The sequence below is a fragment of the Cetorhinus maximus genome, chromosome 9 (assembly GCF_964194155.1).
Source record: "Cetorhinus maximus chromosome 9, sCetMax3.hap1.1, whole genome shotgun sequence".
Classification (NCBI taxonomy): domain Eukaryota; kingdom Metazoa; phylum Chordata; class Chondrichthyes; order Lamniformes; family Cetorhinidae; genus Cetorhinus; species Cetorhinus maximus.
The window spans coordinates 12,519,446-12,538,547 of record NC_135887.1 but is presented as its reverse complement, the minus strand read 5'-3'; the positions used below and the strand labels follow the sequence as shown (position 1 = coordinate 12,538,547).

At 44.9% G+C, this 19,102-nt stretch overlaps 1 protein-coding gene across 1 annotated transcript in view; it reads right to left on the bottom strand.

Moving 5' to 3' along the window:
- vps53 (VPS53 subunit of GARP complex) overlaps positions 1-19,102 on the bottom strand; it is a 250,550-nt gene that overhangs the window by 38,961 nt on the left and 192,487 nt on the right. The window contains exon 19 of the mRNA XM_078548073.1: positions 15,203-15,272. Coding sequence (XP_078404199.1) covers positions 15,203-15,272 — 70 coding nt within the window. The remainder of the gene's footprint in view (positions 1-15,202; positions 15,273-19,102) is intronic.

Sequence of the window (19,102 nt, the reverse complement as noted above, 5' to 3'; positions counted from 1 at the left end):
CTAACATTCATAGCTTCATCTAATCCTCACATACCTTACACTGCTGCAAGTCTCACACCCACATTGCGGACCTTGCACACCCCATCATCCAAGCAGATTGTACCACACTCACTGACATGCTTCCCTCTCTCTTGCAGAGCAAGGTGGCAGACAACTGAGAGCAGCAGAAGTTAACCAATGGGAGACAGGCATGGATGCATTTCATTATCCCCATGGTAGAGGTGGTGCTTGCCATTAATGGAATGGCCATGGCCATGGGCAGTGGCAGGGATGACATATTGAAATATTGTGCTGACTGACTCTAAGCTCTAATCCCTCAAGCCACTCTTCAACCCCCCGGTAACGTTATACTGACCTGATTTGTACTTTAATTTTTCTTTCTCTTCATATTAAAGGGCTAATCTTGTTGAAACCAGTTGATCTATACCAAATGGCGAACACTGCTTCCTTCAACTATTGTCATTGATCGCACTGTTTCAATGAAACACTTGCATCAGGGGCTTAAAGAGAAACCACTTTCTTGGTAGTGAAGGGCTATCCTAAATGGAGTTAACAAGAGACTTGCCTTACCTCAGAACCTTGCCAAAATGTCAGCTTTGCCTTGTCTTGTCTCCCTCTTTGCTTCTTCAAAGGACTCTTGTTTGATTGCTACTGCTCTCCTCCCAGAGAATTTGGCTGGCCATATCCCTGCTCTGCCCCTCTCCTGAGAAGTCTCTCTGGCTGCCCCCAATCCCACACCACTCATCATGAAATCCCTTGGCTAGGTTTTTTTCTCCCAAAAACAGTAAGAAAAGTTGACCAACTTTGTTTGAAATTACTTATAACATTGTTTGCATGTCCCTCTCTGCCCTGTTATTAAAAAAAACACCCATTTCACGTTCTACACACTTCACACTCTGCTACAAGAAGAAAATACATGTCACAAGCATTTTATTTCAAATTGTTGGCTTTTTATACAGTTGGCTGAAACACTGCGCTATATTTTAGAAGAGATAAAGCTAGAATGTACTTTCCTTTTTCCGGACATTCCAAAATTAAAATGATCTCAACTTTAACAAAATGCTTCTCGGTCTTAAAGCTGTGCATTCATTAAGATGATTTGTTTATTCCTATAGCCAAAGCAACTAATATAAAGCAAACAAAAACCTTGCAATTATATAGCACCTTGCACAATGTCAAGACTGCTCAAAACACCTTACAACAAAGTATTTTTGAAGTGTAGGTTCTGTTGTAATGTAGGAAACGTAGCAGCAAAATTTGCACCCAGCAAGCTGCCACATACAGCAATGTGATAACAACCAGATAACCTGCTTTAAGGTGTTGGTTGAGGGATAAATGTTGGCCATGACACCAGGAAGAACTCCCCTGCTCTTCTACATCCATCTGAGGGGGCAGATGGACTCTGAATTTAATCTCTCAATGAAATCCCTCAACTTAATCTCAATGCACCCCCAACAGTGCAGCACACCCTCAGTCCCGCACTAGGAATGTCAGCCTAGAATCAGTGCTCAAAGTCTCTGGATTGGGACCTGAACCCACAACCATCTGACTCAGAGGCAAGAACACGACCAACTGGGCCAATATCTTTGGTGGTTAGACAAAGGCTAGATTTTCACTTTCAATGGTGACTGAAATTGGGCAGCAGCAGATTATACACCCTGCCCTAACCTTCTTTCTTTTGAAGTCACATTGAGTCGGGTGCATAATGGTTGGCTGAACTGCAACAGTCCACTTCCGTCTACATGCCTTTAATACCCTAGGAAACTCTCTTGTTTTCAATTTATGTGAATAATTTGGACATACTCAGAAAAGGAGTGATCTGGGAATTTGCTGATCCCCCTGGTCTCTAATTTGAATACACAATGAAATGGAGTTTGAATAGATAGTTGGTGCTGTGATTTATATGATTTTATTTTCATAAATTTTAATTACAATACTGTTAGGGTTAATGCTTCACAAAAACGTCCTCATAAATTCTCTGCCGAGTAATCCATCTATAGAATCTGGCAAATGTTAACTTGTTGCTATGTTTGCTTGCTTTACAGCGTAGGTATTCACCTGGTAATTCTCCAAACGTCTGCTAGAAATTACCTAAAGGAAACAGGTTTGAGATCAAAGTTGCAGGATGGCTAGGAACAGGTTGTGGGAAACTAGCCTTATATCTTTGAACCCAACTGTGATTGATAGCTTTATTTAATTGTTAAAGATTTCTTTTGATGTCCTTTGTCTCAGGGGTTAGGGTGGAGGAGGAATGGTTGATTACCTAGGCAGAGATATTTATTTGGCAGCTTTTTGCCAATTCAGCCGTTCTTCCTATTTTCTTATACTGCAGCCATTATATAGAGGCAAACATCCAAAGGCTCTGGGAAGCATTCAACCTCAAGTATGAACTTTCTACTACATTCTTACATGCTGACCCAAAGACCAGTATTATTAGGAGCGCATTGGTGAAGAATTCTGTCTTATTGTTTTGCGAGCTGGAGAATTTGAAGTAAATTTTAACTTTTAAAAACCTGATCTATAGATTATAGCTCAGGTGACAAGGACTGACAGAATGATTCTTCTTCCCCTGCTCATGGCACTATTTGAAGACCAATCAATGTAGTGTTACTTCAATGTTGCTCCATTTACACCATTCCTAGACTCCAGACTAGCTTGCTGTTAAGAGGTGCATGTGTGTGCACAACAGGTCCCGGCTGGAATTGGTGGCACAGTAGGACTAGAATTACTTATTTTATGCGATATATTCTGCCAGTCGGGCCAGTCCAGGAGGAAAGCTGTGCTATTTGCCATACCTGAACACATTATAGATATGCTACATCTCTCACAATCACAACAAACTTCAGCCACAGCATGTGGCCAGTGGGAAAGTGATTTGCCACTCCTGATCTAACTTATTCATTTAAACCTTTTCTTCAAACAAGAAAATAATCTTCATCCTGGCTCCCACTATCCTTTTTTGGAGGTGGGAGTAACTTTCACTAACTTGGGCTTTCATTGGCCAAAAATGATGGACTAGCAAATTTGCTGGAAGCTCCATCCTATCCATATTTACAGTCCAGTAAGAACGAATGTTATTCTGCTATTCGATTAAAACCTCAGATTGACTAATAGTCCACAAGTAGTGGTAACTCCAATATATTTTATCTGAAGAAAGACCTCAGCACAGCAGAAAGTGTAAGTTAATACCTTTACACTTTAGGTTTTTTAAGGCATTTATTTGACATCTCAGCCATAAAATTACATATTTAATACATTTTTCTAAAGATTTATTGGAAACAGGTGACCTGTTCTCTCCAATGCTTTTCCTCCTTAGCTGAATACTAGTTCCACCACTAGCACCTTATCCAAGTGGCCTTTCCTAATGGCTGACTTAGACATTGAGTCTTCTGCAGGGCATGGCAATCAAGCTCAATCTTTCCCTCATTATCCAGCACGAGTTCCTGGCTATCAAGAATGGGAACCCTGATGCATGTTCTCCTCCTTAGACTAGGGGTGCTGAGAACAACTGTAGCAGCCCCATGGTTAACATAATTGAGATCAGTTAACTTGATATTGATCTGGGATTGAAGCTGAGCCCTTCTGATGTATGGCTGTGCCATAAGTGAGCGATCAGTGGTGTTTGTGACAACACGCCTTTAAAAAATCCTGTCATATAAAACCATCTACTATTGAGCTCAGCAGAATTAGGTTTTGAAAAGCTTAAGTCTGAATTGAGATACACGAGTCCATTGGCATTATTTTTTTTAAATTAAAATCCATTTAAAATAGGAGAAAATCAAACTTTCCATTTCTTGAGGGATTGCAAATTTCAACTTAAAACTTACACCTGCGTGAAATCATGCCTTAGGTATCAGTGTCTCATGAAATTAAATCGACAGGATTGTAACGACGTAGTCAGAATTCTCCACTATAAAAACACTAGGAGCTGTCCATAAACAGCTGTAGCCATAGTCAACAGCTGAGCTGTTGAAAGCCAATCCCTCTACCACACAGTTCACACAAAGAATGTTGCTGTTACAAGCAAACAGAGAGACCTACAGATATGTAGTGCTGTGATAGACTAAACAGCTGCATCCATAGTCTGTAGGTAGATCTCAAAAATGTTCAGCCATTTTGTTTTATCAGTTTATTGTCCAATTTATCTCTGAATAAATGACGATACTAAGATTACTGGGTAAGAGTTTTGCAAATTAGGGGGAAGCACATAAAATGGAAAAATTCAAATGAATAAAAAAAGAATATAGTGCAAACTGATTGATGTGGAAGTGCCTGGTTGCCCAGACAAATCATGTCTGCTATACTGCAACTGGTATATGTGGAGCCTTAAACAGCTAAAATATCTTAAAAATGAATAAGATGTCCTGGAGCCCAGGACTATATTCTCCTATAATTGACTAAATCAGTGGACTTCAACAAGATGGCTAAAATTCATCTGACTTGCATCCTTTGATATCCATCTGTGACCAAAGGCTTTCATCTCCTTCTGTCGGCTGAATTTGAACCCAAGTCTCACAATTAAGTACAGGAAAACAGGTGGCTCTGCCAGAGAATGGCTGCACTTATGGCCAAAAATCAAACCAATAGTTATTGTCTTCATGAGCTCAAATTTGGTGGAATGTTACAAAGTGCAGTTGCAAGAAAAAAGCCAGCTACAGTGATCTACCCTGAGTCCACAGCAAAGGAAACAATGGTATGACTGTTCCCATCTCCCGCTCTCAAATCCATGAGAAGGAATGGTTACATGCTGCATTTCTACATAACATGGACCTGAATAGTTGCATAATAAAAACTACTGATGCCGATCACCTGTACAGTCACCTTTTCAAGTTTGCATACCGGCCTGAATTTTCCCAAAGCTGGAAGGGCTCCGTGCCTCAGCCGAAATGGCGCCGGAGCCTGGAATCCGGAAGTCCCACCCCGAACTTGGCACCCACCATTTTCACCAGAGCCGGGGTGGGGGGGGTGGAGAACAGGGTGGGCCGTATTTCACACATTTGTGCTTCACAGATGCAGTTGCATGTTTAAAAGTGCAGCCACCTTCAAACAGAAACACTTTTTGTCACCCTAGTTTCTAAAACACAACTTGTGGGCTTTACATATTTGGGGAAAAGGTCTAAACCTGCTGGAGTTATTTGGAGAGGTCAAGTACCATTTTGGAAAGGTAGGGTAACCTTTTGGAGACGTAAGGCACTCTTTAGAAGATGTAAGGTACTATTTGGGAGAGCTCAGGTACCCCTTTGGGATTGTTAAAGGTAGGAATGAAAATTCTGTGGAACTGGCAAGTTGTCAAGTCATTTAAATCCCTTGCCCTTTAAATTTTGGGAAAACAAAACCTACAGTTGAGAAAAAATGGTGCTTGCAATTTCAAAAAGTGTTGCTGACATAAGAACTGAGTGCTATCATTATAGTATTATTTTTGCTTGACTGCTTCTACAGCCTATCTTTATCACATTGTAGGGGAGGAGGGGTGGGGCTACAAATTCAGAGTTTTATTGACAGCTCCAAGTGGTCACAAAGAGATTAGCTGTCCTTGATGTGGGGCTCTGAATACAAATGTTTATTTTTTTTTAAATCAGGGATTAAGTACTTGTATTTGTTATTATAAGGGATTATGTACTTGAAAGGATTAAAATGCATTGAAGGGATTTTATCAATGAGTGTTTTTTTTTAGACTATAGTTGAGTCTGTAATAGATACTTAGAACTTAATTTTATTTCATTTCATCATGGCTGCTGAGGTCTGCCCATGATGGATACTGGGTTAAGCTGGCACGGAGGGTGTAGGAAAAGGGTGGTGGGTGGGGGAAAGGTTAGTATGAGTTGGGACTAAGTTGGCATAGGAGCTAAAAGAGTACCAAGACCACTACTGACCGAGCTGGCCGAGTCCTAAAGGACATAGCTGCTAAACCGGGTCAGTGGCAGGTGCTGAGAGAACCAAGAGGAAAAATATACTTGACCTCATCCTCACCAACCTGCCTGCCACAGATGCATCTGTCTATGACAGTATCGGCAGGAGTGACCACTGCACAGTCGTTGTGGAGGCGAAATCCAGTCTTTACACTGAGGATGCCTCCCATCTTGTTGTGTGGCACTACCACCGTGCTAAATGGAATAGATTTCAAACAGATCTAGCAACTCAAGAGTGGACATCCATGAGGCACTGTGGGCCATCAGCAGCATCAGAATTGTACCTGAACACAATCTTAAACTCATGGCCCAGCATATCCCCCACTCTACCGTTACCATCAAGCCAGGGGATCAACCCTGGTTCAATGAAGAGTGCAAGAGGGCATGCCAGGAGAAGCACCAGGCATACCTAAAAATGAGGTGTCAACCTGGTGAAGCTATAACACAGGACTACTTGCGTGCCAAACAGCATAAGCAGCAAGTGAAAGCCAGAGCTGAGTGATCCCACAATCAACTGAGCTGATCTAAGCTCTGCAGTCCTGCCACGTCCAGTCGTGCAGTCGGACAATTAAACAATTCACTGGGGGAGGAGGCTCCACAAATATCCCCATCCTCAACGATGGGGAGCCCAGCACATCAGTGCAAAAGATAAGGCTGAAGCATTTGCTACAATCTTCAGCCAGAAATGCCGAGTGGATGATCCACCTTGGCCTCCTTTGGAGGTCCCCAGCATCACAGATGCCAGTCTTCAGCCAATTCAATTCACTCCACATGATACCAGGAAATGGTTGAAGGCACTGTATAGAACAAAGGCTATGGGCCCTGACAATATTCCAGCAATAGAACTGAAGACCTGTGCTCCGGAACTTGCCACGCCCCTGGCCAAGCTGTTCCAGTACAGCTATAACACTGGCATCTACCTGGCCATGTGGAAAATTGCCCAGGTTATGTCCTGTACAAAAACAAGCAGGACAAATCCAACCCAGCCAATTACTGACCCATCAGTCTACTCTCGATCAGTAAAGTAATGGAAGGGGTCATCAACAGTGTTATTAAGTGGCACTTGCTTAGCAATAACCTGTTCATTGACACTCGGTTTGGGTTCCACTAGGGCAACCCAGCTCCTGACCTCATTACAGCTTTGGTTCAAACATGGACAAAAGAGCTGAACTCCCGAGGTGAGGCGAGAGTGACTGCCCTTGACATCAAGGCCGCATTTGACCAAGTGTGGCATCAAGGAGCCCGAGCAAAACTGCAGTCGATGGGAATCAGAGGGGAAACTCTCCACTGGTTGGAGTCATACCTAGCACAAAGGAAGATGGTTGTGGTTGTTGGCGGTCAGTCATCTCAGCTCTGGGACATTACTGCAGGAGTTCCTCAGGGTAGTGTCCTCAGCCCAACCATCTTCAGCTGCTTCATCAATGACCTTCCTTCCATCTTAAGGTCAGAAGTGGGGATGTTCACTGATGATTACACTATGTTCAGCACCATTCGCGACTCCTCAGATACTGAAGCAGTCCATGTCCAAATGCAGCAAGAGCCGGACAATATCCAGGTTTAGGCTGACAAGTGGCAAGTAACATGCATGCCACACAAATGCCAGGCAATGACCATCTGCAACAAGAGGAAATCTAACCATCGCTCCTTGCCGTTAAATGGCATTACTTTTACTGAATCCCCCACTATCAACGTCCTGGGGGTTACCATTGACCAGAAACAGAACTAGACTAGCCATATTAATACTGTGGCTACAAGAGCAGGTCATAGGCTAGGAATCCTATGACGAGTAACTCACCCCCTGACTCCCCACAGCCTGTCCACTATCTGCAAGGCACAAGTCTGGAGTGTGAAAGAATACTTCCCACTTGCCTGGATGAGTGCAGCTCCCACAACACTCAAAAAGCTTGAAAAAGCAGCCCGGTTGATTGGCACCACATCCACAAGCATTCACTCCCTCCACCGCCAAAGCACAATAGCAGCAATGTGTACTATTTTCAAGATGCACTGCAAGAATTCACCAAGGCTCCTTAGACAGCAACTTCCAAACCCAAGACCACTACCATCTAGAAGGACAAGTGCTGCAGATAGATGGGAACACCATCACCTGGAAGTTCCCCTCCAAGTCACTCCACATCTTCACTTGGAAATCTATTGCTGTTCCTTTGCTGTCACTGGGTCAAAATCCTGGAACTCCCTCCCTAACAGCACTGTGGGTGTACCTACACCCCAGGGACTGCAGCAGTTCAAGAAGGCAGCTCACCACCACCTTCTCAAGGGCAACTAGGGATGGAAAATAAATGCTGGCCCGGCCAGCAAAGCCCATACCCCATGGAATAAAACAAAGGGCCGTAGGGGTGAGCAGAGGCATGGGTTGGCATGGAGGGCATGAAGGGTCATGGAGAGTGGGTGTGGGCATAGAGTGGCATGAACTGACAAAGATGGGAAATGGGGAGTGTGTGGGTGAGGGAATGTGAGTGATGAGGGCTAGAGGCCTGTTTTTTGTTTTTATTACAACTGGGACCAAGTGCCAGAGCACCGAGGTGGGCCTTTTAAACAGCTCGTCACGCACTGTTTCCGGAGAATCCAATCATCTGGGGAAGTTGCTACCGAGGTGGATTTGTGGAATTTTCCCAACTCTACACACCCAACTCTGGAGCAAAAATTCAACCCTTTGTAGTAATTTCTGTACTATGAAAAAGCAGTCAGTGCTTGCCTGCTTTTGGTATCAAGTATCAGTATCAACATTCACATTTTACCCAAGCTCGAAAGAATTATAAAAACAAAAAGCTAAAAGCTACTGCGGATGCTGGAAATCCAAAACAAAAACAGAATTACCTGGAAAAACTCAGCAAGTCTGGCAGCATCGGCGGAGAAGAAATCAGTTAACGTTTCGAGCCTTCATGGCCCTTCGGCAGAACTGCAGCATAGTTTCAACAAGGGAGAAATATAAATTGGTTTAAGGTGGGTGGGTGGGGGGGGGGGGGGGGGGGTGAAGAAGAGACACATTGAGGGTGTGGTGTGAGCAGATAATCAAAAGATGTCACAGACAAAAGGGTCAAAGAGGTGTTGAAGGTGGTGGTCTTTGTCTGAGAAAAGTGCTAATTAAGAATGGAAAACAGGATATTCAAAGTACAGCTCTAGTGGGGGTGGGGTGGAAAGACTAAAGGTTTTAGTTTTAGATTTAAAAATAATGGAAATAGGTGGGGAAAGAAGAATCTATATAAATTATTGAAAAAAAAGCGGGTGGGGGGGGGAAAAGAAACGGGGTGGGGATGGGGGGAGGGGGAGTTTAAGATCTAAAGTTGTTGAATTCAATATTCAGCCCAGAGGGCTGTAAAGTGCCTAGTCGGAAGATGAGGTGCTGTTCCTCCAGTTTGCGTTGGGCTTCACTGGAACAATGCAGCAAGCCAAGGACAGACATGTTGGCAAGAGAACAGGGTGGAGTGTTAAAATGGCAAGCGACAGGGAGGTTTGGGTCTTTCTTGCGGACAGACCGCAGGTGTTCCGCAAAACGGTCGCCCGGTTTGCGTTTGGTCTCTCCAATGTAGAGGAGACCGCATTGGGAGCAACGAATGCAGTAGACTAAGTTAGGGGAAATGCAAGTGAAATGCTGCTTCACTTGAAAGGAGTGTTTGGGCCCTTGGACGGTGAGGAGAGAGGAAGTGAAGGGGCAGGTGTTGCATCTTCTGCGTGGGCATGGGGAGGTGCCATAAGTGGGGGTTGAGGAGTAGGGGGTGATGGAGGAGTGGACCAGAGTGTCCCGGAGGGAACGATCCCTACGGAATGCCGTCAAGGCGGGTGAAGGGAAGATGTGTTTGGTGGTGGCATCATGCTGGAGTTGGCGGAAATGGCGGAGGATGATCCTTTGAATGCGGAGGCTGGTGGGGTGATAAGTGAGGACAAGGGGGACCCTATCATGTTTCTGGGAAGGAGGAGAAGGCGTGAGGGAGGATGCGCGGGATATGGGCCGGACACGGTTGAGGGCCCTGTCAACGACCGTGGATGGAAAAGCTCGGTTAAGGAAGAAGGAGGACATGTCAGAGGAGCTGTTTTTGAAGGTAGCGTCATCAGAACAGATGCGACGGAGGCGAAGGAACTGAGAGAATGGGATGGAGTCTTTACAGGAAGCGGGGTGTGAGGAGCTGTAGTCAAGGTAGCTGTGGGAGTCGGTAGGCTTGTAATGGATATTGGTGGACAGTCTATCATCAGAAATTGAGACAGAGAGGTCAAGGAAGGGAAGAGAAGTGTCAGAGATGGACCATGTGAAGATGATGGAGGGGTGGAGATTGGAAGCAAAATTAATAAATTTTTCCAGGTCCCGACGAGAGCATGAAGCAGCACCGAAGTAATCATCGATGTACCGGAGAAAGAGTTGTGGGAGGGGGCCGGAGTAGGACTGGAACAAGGAATGTTCCACATACCCCATAAAGAGACAGGCATAGCTGGGGCCCATGCGGGTACCCATAGCCACGCCTTTTATTTGGAGGAAGTGAGAGGAGTTAAAGGAGAAATTGTTCAGTGTGAGAACAAGTTCAGCCAGACGGAGGAGAGTAGTGGTGGATGGGGATTGTTGGGGCCTCTGTTCAAGGAAGAAGCTAAGGGCCCTCAGACCATCCTGGTGGGGGATGGAGGTGTAGAGGGATTGGACATCCATGGTGAAGAGGAAGCGGTTGGGGCCAGGGAACTGGAAATTGGTGATGTGACGTAAGGTGTCAGAGGAATCACGGATGTAGGTGGGAAGGGACTGGACAAGGGGAGAGAGAAGGGAGTCAAGATAATGAGAAATGAGTTCCGTGGGGCAGGAACAGGCTGACACGATCGGTCTGCCAGGACAGTTCTGTTTGTGGATTTTGGGTAGGAGGTAGAAGCGGGCCGTCCGAGGTTGGGCGACTATCAAGTTGGAAGCTGTGGGAGGAAGATCTCCAGAGGAGATGAGGTCAGTGACAGTCCTGGAAACAATGGCTTGATGTTCTGTGGTGGGGTCATGGTCCAGGGAGAGGTAGGAGGAAACGTCTGCGAGTTGACGCTCAGCCTCCGCGAGGTAGAGGTCAATGCGCCAGACAACAACAGTACCACCCTTGTCAGCGGGTTTGATGACAATGTTGGGGTTGGACCTGAGAGAACGGAGTGCAGTGAGTTCAGAGAGAGACAGATTAGAATGGGTGAGAGGAGCAGAGAAATTGAGACGGCTAATGTCACGCCGACAGTTCTCAATGAAAAGATCAAGAGAAGGTAAGAATCCAGAGGGAGGGGTCCAAGTGGAGGGAGAATATTGGAGGTGGGTAAAAGGATCCGTTGAACGGGGAGAGGACTCCTGCCCAAAGAAGTGAGCACGGAGACGAAGACGGCGGAAGAAGAGTTCAGCATCATGCCGAGCCCGAAATTCATTGAGATGAGGGCGTAAGGGTATGAAACCAAGTCCTTTGCTGAGCACTGAACGTTCAGCATCGGAGAGGGGAAGGTCAGGGGGTATAGTGAATACGCGGCTGGGGCTGGGATTGGAAGATGGGGTGAGGACGGAGGGACAAGCAGGGGTGGAGGGTCCCAGATGGGTGTTGGAGTCGATGAGTTGTTGGAGCTTGCGTTCCTTAGCACTTGAGAGAAAGAGAAAAAGTTTCTTGTTGAGGCGACGGATGAGGCGAAGAATAAAATGAAACTGGGGGCACGCGCAGCTTTGAAAAAGGGTGCGGCGGTGCTGCTGGAGGGAGAGGTCGAGTGTGTTCATATGGCGGCGCATGGCACTGAGTGTGGATCTCAGAATGCGACGGGAACAGCAGTCCGAGAAACGTTTTATGTCCCGGAGATACCTGTAATCCTGGGTGGGTTCGAAACAAGAGGGATGGAATTTCAGTTGAAATCCACGTGGGGTGAGTCGGAGACGGAGACAGTCACTGAGAAAGGAGATATGGCTGTGAAAGCGGGTTTTAGTAAACACCTTGTCAAACACCAGGAGAGAAATGGAAAGCAATGAAGGTGAGCAGGGCAGAAGAGACAGTCGGAAATCCTGTCGGAGGACAGAACCAAACTTCTTCAAAGAGGGCATTTTTTGAAGAAAGGTGGCAGTCAATCAAACACAAAGATAAAAACAAAAAGCTAAAAGCTACTGCGGATGCTGGAAATCCAGCTTTTACCCACCTCCAATATTCTCCCTCCACTTGGACCCCTCCCTCTGGATTCTTACCTTCTCTTGATCTTTTCATTGAGAACTGTCGGCGTGACATTAGCCGTCTCAATTTCTCTGCTCCTCTCACCCATTCTAATCTGTCTCTCTCTGAACTCACTGCACTCCGTTCTCTCAGGTCCAACCCCAACATTGTCATCAAACCCGCTGACAAGGGTGGTACTGTTGTTGTCTGGCGCATTGACCTCTACCTCGCGGAGGCTGAGCGTCAACTCGCAGACGTTTCCTCCTACCTCTCCCTGGACCATGACCCCACCACAGAACATCAAGCCATTGTTTCCAGGACTGTCACTGACCTCATCTCCTCTGGAGATCTTCCTCCCACAGCTTCCAACTTGATAGTCGCCCAACCTCGGACGGCCCGCTTCTACCTCCTACCCAAAATCCACAAACAGAACTGTCCTGGCAGACCGATCGTGTCAGCCTGTTCCTGCCCCACGGAACTCATTTCTCATTATCTTGACTCCCTTCTCTCTCCCCTTGTCCAGTCCCTTCCCACCTACATCCGTGATTCCTCTGACACCTTACGTCACATCACCAATTTCCAGTTCCCTGGCCCCAACCGCTTCCTCTTCACCATGGATGTCCAATCCCTCTACACCTCCATCCCCCACCAGGATGGTCTGAGGGCCCTTAGCTTCTTCCTTGAACAGAGGCCCCAACAATCCCCATCCACCACTACTCTCCTCCGTCTGGCTGAACTTGTTCTCACACTGAACAATTTCTCCTTTAACTCCTCTCACTTCCTCCAAATAAAAGGCGTGGCTATGGGTACCCGCATGGGCCCCAGCTATGCCTGTCTCTTTATGGGGTATGTGGAACATTCCTTGTTCCAGTCCTACTCCGGCCCCCTCCCACAACTCTTTCTCCGGTACATCGATGATTACTTCGGTGCTGCTTCATGCTCTCGTCGGGACCTGGAAAAATTTATTAATTTTGCTTCCAATCTCCACCCCTCCATCATCTTCACATGGTCCATCTCTGACACTTCTCTTCCCTTCCTTGACCTCTCTGTCTCAATTTCTGATGATAGACTGTCCACCAATATCCATTACAAGCCTACCGACTCCCACAGCTACCTTGACTACAGCTCCTCACACCCCGCTTCCTGTAAAGACTCCATCCCATTCTCTCAGTTCCTTCGCCTCCGTCGCATCTGTTCTGATGACGCTACCTTCAAAAACAGCTCCTCTGACATGTCCTCCTTCTTCCTTAACCGAGCTTTTCCATCCACGGTCGTTGACAGGGCCCTCAACCGTGTCCGGCCCATATCCCGCGCATCCTCCCTCACGCCTTCTCCTCCTTCCCAGAAACATGATAGGGTCCCCCTTGTCCTCACTTATCACCCCACCAGCCTCCGCATTCAAAGGATCATCCTCCGCCATTTCCGCCAACTCCAGCATGATGCCACCACCAAACACATCTTCCCTTCACCCGCCTTGACGGCATTCCGTAGGGATCGTTCCCTCCGGGACACTCTGGTCCACTCCTCCATCACCCCCTACTCCTCAACCCCCACTTATGGCACCTCCCCATGCCCACGCAGAAGATGCAACACCTGCCCCTTCACTTCCTCTCTCCTCACCGTCCAAGGGCCCAAACACTCCTTTCAAGTGAAGCAGCATTTCACTTGCATTTCCCCTAACTTAGTCTACTGCATTCGTTGCTCCCAATGCGGTCTCCTCTACATTGGAGAGACCAAACGCAAACCGGGCGACCGTTTTGCGGAACACCTGCGGTCTGTCCGCAAGAAAGACCCAAACCTCCCTGTCGCTTGCCATTTTAACACTCCACCCTGTTCTCTTGCCAACATGTCTGTCCTTGGCTTGCTGCATTGTTCCAGTGAAGCCCAACGCAAACTGGAGGAACAGCACCTCATCTTCCGACTAGGCACTTTACAGCCCTCTGGGCTGAATATTGAATTCAACAACTTTAGATCTTAAACTCCCCCTCCCCCCATCCCCACCCCGTTTCTTTTCCCCCCCCACCCGCTTTTTTTTTCAATAATTTATATAGATTCTTCTTTCCCCACCTATTTCCATTATTTTTAAATCTAAAACTAAAACCTTTAGTCTTTCCACCCCACCCCCACTAGAGCTGTACTTTGAATATCCTGTTTTCCATTCTTAATTAGCACTTTTCTCAGACAAAGACCACCACCTTCAACACCTCTTTGACCCTTTTGTCTGTGACATCTTTTGATTATCTGCTCACACCACACCCTCAATGTGTCTCTTCTTCCCCCCCCCCCACCCACCTTAAACCAATTTATATTTCTCCCTTGTTGAAACTATGCTGCAGTTCTGCCGAAGGGCCATGAAGGCTCGAAACGTTAACTGATTTCTTCTCCGCCGATGCTGCCAGACCTGCTGAGTTTTTCCAGGTAATTCTGTTTTTGTCTCCAAAGAATTATGCCTACTAACAATATGACGTTTGAATTTCACACATTGCCTATCTTTCTGACACTATTGTATTATTTGTAAAGAAATGGGAACTAATTTTTATGTAAATATATATCCTGGGGTGCTTCTGTTGCACTGCAGTCATGCGCCGTATAACAATGTATCAGTCTTAACCCAAATGGAGAGATGCAAGAAATACACTCGATGAAGCTCTAACGTTGTGAGTCTGAACTGTGATTATTTCTAACTTCTGGGAACTAGAAGACATAACGGACACACTGTGTAATATTGTCACTTATGTTGAATGAGTTAGAAAAACATCCTTTCACCTGTAGGGCCTGGATTTGCATCGACAACAAGACTGATGAGATGCAAGCATACTCTTCTTGCCAGGCAAAAAGATCTATTTGAAATTTTAAAAATTCCAGCCTTAACCCCAGTTCCTAATATATACAACTACGTGGTGTACAGCAAGTTCCTGAACTCTGCTACCCCAGTCCAATCTATCTGATCAGCCAGGAACAAAGGAAACTCATTCGACTGAAAGAAGCAAACTCAAGATCCAGTTGGGAGTCCAGCACTCTGAGCTACTGATCAAAATGCAAAATAAATGTTTAAATCTGTTGGAACTAACATGGTTACATGATGCAAATAATTATACAAGTTATTTTACTAAGAACATTAATCCATGGAGACACTAAAGTTCTTACCTGCTCTGCCCCCACCATACTGATTGGCTTGCACTTGAAGAGATGGTTGATAAACTTTGGAATGAAGGAGCTGTGTAATTTTAAAAAAAGCACAAAACATTACATTCTGAAGCAGAAAGGTTGAACAGAAATAAAATATCTGCCTCAGTTTTGAAAAAGAGCAAATTTGTTTTATAGGACTGCACCATGTTGCAATGGAGTAGCAAAGATGCAGGTCCAGACCAAACATCCCCACGTGGCGAGTTCCAATCTCAACTGCACTGGCAGAATTTGGTCAAGTGCTACCCCACATCTATCATTATGCATCTCCCATGCCCAGTTACACAGCTATATGATTAGGGTACAAGATAATCTCCAAAATAAGAATCTTTGGGGTGCAGTAACAGATTGAAGTAATGGGACCAAGGAACACTACATCAGATTTATTGCACCAATACTTCAGTTCTTGAAATGTTAAAGCAGATGCCTGAAAGTGACAACAGTAAATGGACACAGGAGCAGGTTTACCAGCTGCATATCCTACTGGCCAGCAAGTCATAAATAATACTGGGAGCTGTAGAAAAATGGAAAGGAGAAACTATCAAAGAATGTCCCAAAAAAAATCATAAATAGTGACATTTAAGTAAATATACCAAACTGCACAGTTGAAGAGCTTTCTGGTACCCCACAGATTATAATCAAGGGATTCAGAAACACCTGCAATTCAACATTAGATAATCTTATACAAAAAGGTCTTAAAAGATAGTGTGAGAAACAGAAACAGTTAGGTTGAAGCAAAGACGAAGAAGGTGAATTACATAAAAATGGGAGATAACCAGAATATCACAATCAAGCTAAAGCAAAAACACAAAGCAGACACATGGGAAAGGTCACAGACCTAACACATCAACTCTGTTTCTAGATCCACAAATGCTGCCAGGCCTATTGAGATTATTTAAAAATTCATTCATGGGATGTGGGCTTCGCTGGCTGGGCCAGCATTTATTGCCAATCCCTTGTTGCCCTTGAGAAGGTGGTGGTGAGCTGCCTTCTTGAACCACTGCAGTCCATGTGGTGTAGGTACACCCACAGTGCTGTTAGGAAGGGAATTCCAGGATTTTCACCCAGCGGCAGTGAAGCATTTTCTGTTTTTATTAAAGCAGATCCATCCCTTTCCAGGAGGGTCATTTAAATTGTATATTACCAATAATTGTTCACTTGGACTAGCATTTACTCTTCTGGCAGTTACTAAATCAGATGACTTTACAGGGACACTAATAAACCACAGCTTTAGACCCAGAACGTAATTGTTAACATCCAAAATGAACGCTATGATGGGACCACTCCTTGAGTCAACTAAGGCCGTTTCAAACATGCTTAACTGCTGATATAGAGGAACAATGAAGCAAAATAAGCAATAATAAAATTGGAGGAGCAAAGTAAGCCAAAAAAAGTCAGTTTTCTCTAAGGTTGAGCATAACTTCGGAATAGAAAAAACAGGAGTCAGATTTGCAAAATTTATGAGACAAGGGATCAGCATGGAGTAACTGCTGGAGGAGCAGGAAGATAGCAGCTTTTTTTTTCCTTCAGTACAAGATCCAGTTGAAAAAACTGCAATCTATTCCACCATATTCAAATATTAAAGTAAAAAGGGTGATCATTTCTTCACATTGTTTTAAATTCACTTTTAACGATCGTAACTCATGGAGTATGAGACAACCTTATTTTACCAGGCCCTAAAAATCCTGTTTTTGCAGATCCATGGCGTATGGGTCAACTCCCCTTGTCAGCCATGACATTCTATACTTGAAATAGTAGTCGGCCTCAATTTTTACACCCCACAAATGCATGATTTGCATACCAGTACCTTATAACTGGCCGAAAGGATCAAGTAGACAATATGGGCTGTGATGCGAAGGTGCGCAGGGAGCTAAAGGCACACTCATTCTTTGCGTGGATACAGATGGCATTTCAAAATGGTGATCACCCACACCTACGCCTGTGGCTCACTTTTAAACTCGGCACATAAGTTGTCCCCCGTTTTGGACAGATTTTAAGGCTTCAAAGGTCAACTTATATGCCGAAATCTACAGTACATTAGGTGGCTTAAGAGGAACAGACAACAGTAACAAAACCATGTCTAATTAATCTGACCAAGTTTGAGAGTAAGGAAAAACCTAGAAAAAGTTTATGGGGACACTAATGACTTTAGACAGAGCGCTTTGTTGGCACACAGTTTGATGGATCATCACTGTTAAGAATAAAATTATTCCCTCGTTTAACATATATCACCCAGAGAAGAGCAGTGCAAAAAGCTATCAGTGCAGATGACATGCAGAAGCAAATCGTGAATTCCTCATATCGAGAAAAAGATCGGTTTCTGTATGAATGAGATATTGGGGAAAAGAAAAATAAAAGCTTGAAGAGAGCAGAGTTCGGGGATGAAAAATCTTCCAGTCTCTGTGCAGTTAGAATCAAATTCTGCAGGTTTTCTAGAAAGATCCATTAAGCTCCACTGTTCTACAAAAAAATTCTGAAGCAAGTTTAAAGTAAGGCAATATTGCATTAAATGTCCCAAAAATAACACTGTTTTACTAATGTAATCCTCAAAACATTAATTAACTAGAAAGCAAATGGGCCTAAGGCAAACTAACTGCATGGGACAGGTGGTCATTTAATCAAATGTTCCCGGAGGGACAGGTTTCGCTGTATCTTTCTTTTCAGTTATGGGCTATGCAGGCCATAATATACTAGCAGCACAGGACCTCAAGGTCAATGGGATTTGTAAATACTGTAAGTAGGAGATTACAGACATAAGACTGGTCTATTTCTGCCACACATTACTCAGTGGTAACACATCTTTAACCCCATTATCACTTTAGCAGCACACATGTGTAAGATCACATGTCAAAACAAGTGATTAAAAACATAAGCTTCATGCATCTCATGATTTCATTATGTAGCTATAGGGACTCCTGTGGCATTGCTCATGGTGCATCAGATGATTTGCTCCTGTTAACAACAGAAGCATTCTGAAGTTTAGTAAGATATTAAAGCTGCGTATTCCTTTTTAATGTTAATGAGAATTAGATGCACTGGGGACTTCAGGTGGTTTCCTGGTACGTGTGGAATATTGCAGCTCCACAACTTCAGATTGTGTGTCGGGAATCTCCTTTTCCGGAGTTGCCTGAACATCAGGTGGGCACTTGCAGTTCTGTTCCTCAACTCTTACAGGAACATCAGACATGTCAGTCTTGGGTTGAGTATCCTCAACAGGAAACGCAGACTCGGTCATGGTCACTGGTGGAACCAAATCTTGGTGATTTGTCGCTCTCTTCCTTAAATGGTCCACATGTTTATGGATGATCCAGCCTTCCACCTCCACATGGTAAGGTAGGGGCCAGTCACTGCACTTATTTCACTCGTTAACCACTTTGGTTCTTCCCCCAAATTTTTCACGTATACCGGCTCTCCCATGGTAAATTTCCTCTCGCGACTATGCCAGTCATGTCTAGTTTTCTGACTTCCCTGACTCCTTTCCACTTTCCCCTCTAAATTTGGCGTTATTAAGCTCAATCTCATCCTGAGACAGCGTTTCAACAATAACTCCGCAGGTGTGATACCTGTTGTTGTGTGAGGGCTAGTCCTGTAAATGAAAAAGAAAGCGTGCTAGCTTGGTTGCCAAGAAATCACCATTTAGCTTTTTCATGCCTGCCTTGAACATTTGAACCGCCCTTTCAGCCAGTTCATTTGAGGAAGGGTGGTACAGTGCAGTTTTCACATGATTGATACCGTTGAGGCTGATAAACTGTTGAAACTCAGCATTCGTAAATACCGTGCCGTTATCGGAAACGACTACTTCTGGTAGTCCATGAATGGCAAAACTCTGACATAGTTTCTCAATTGCAGTGGCCAACATCG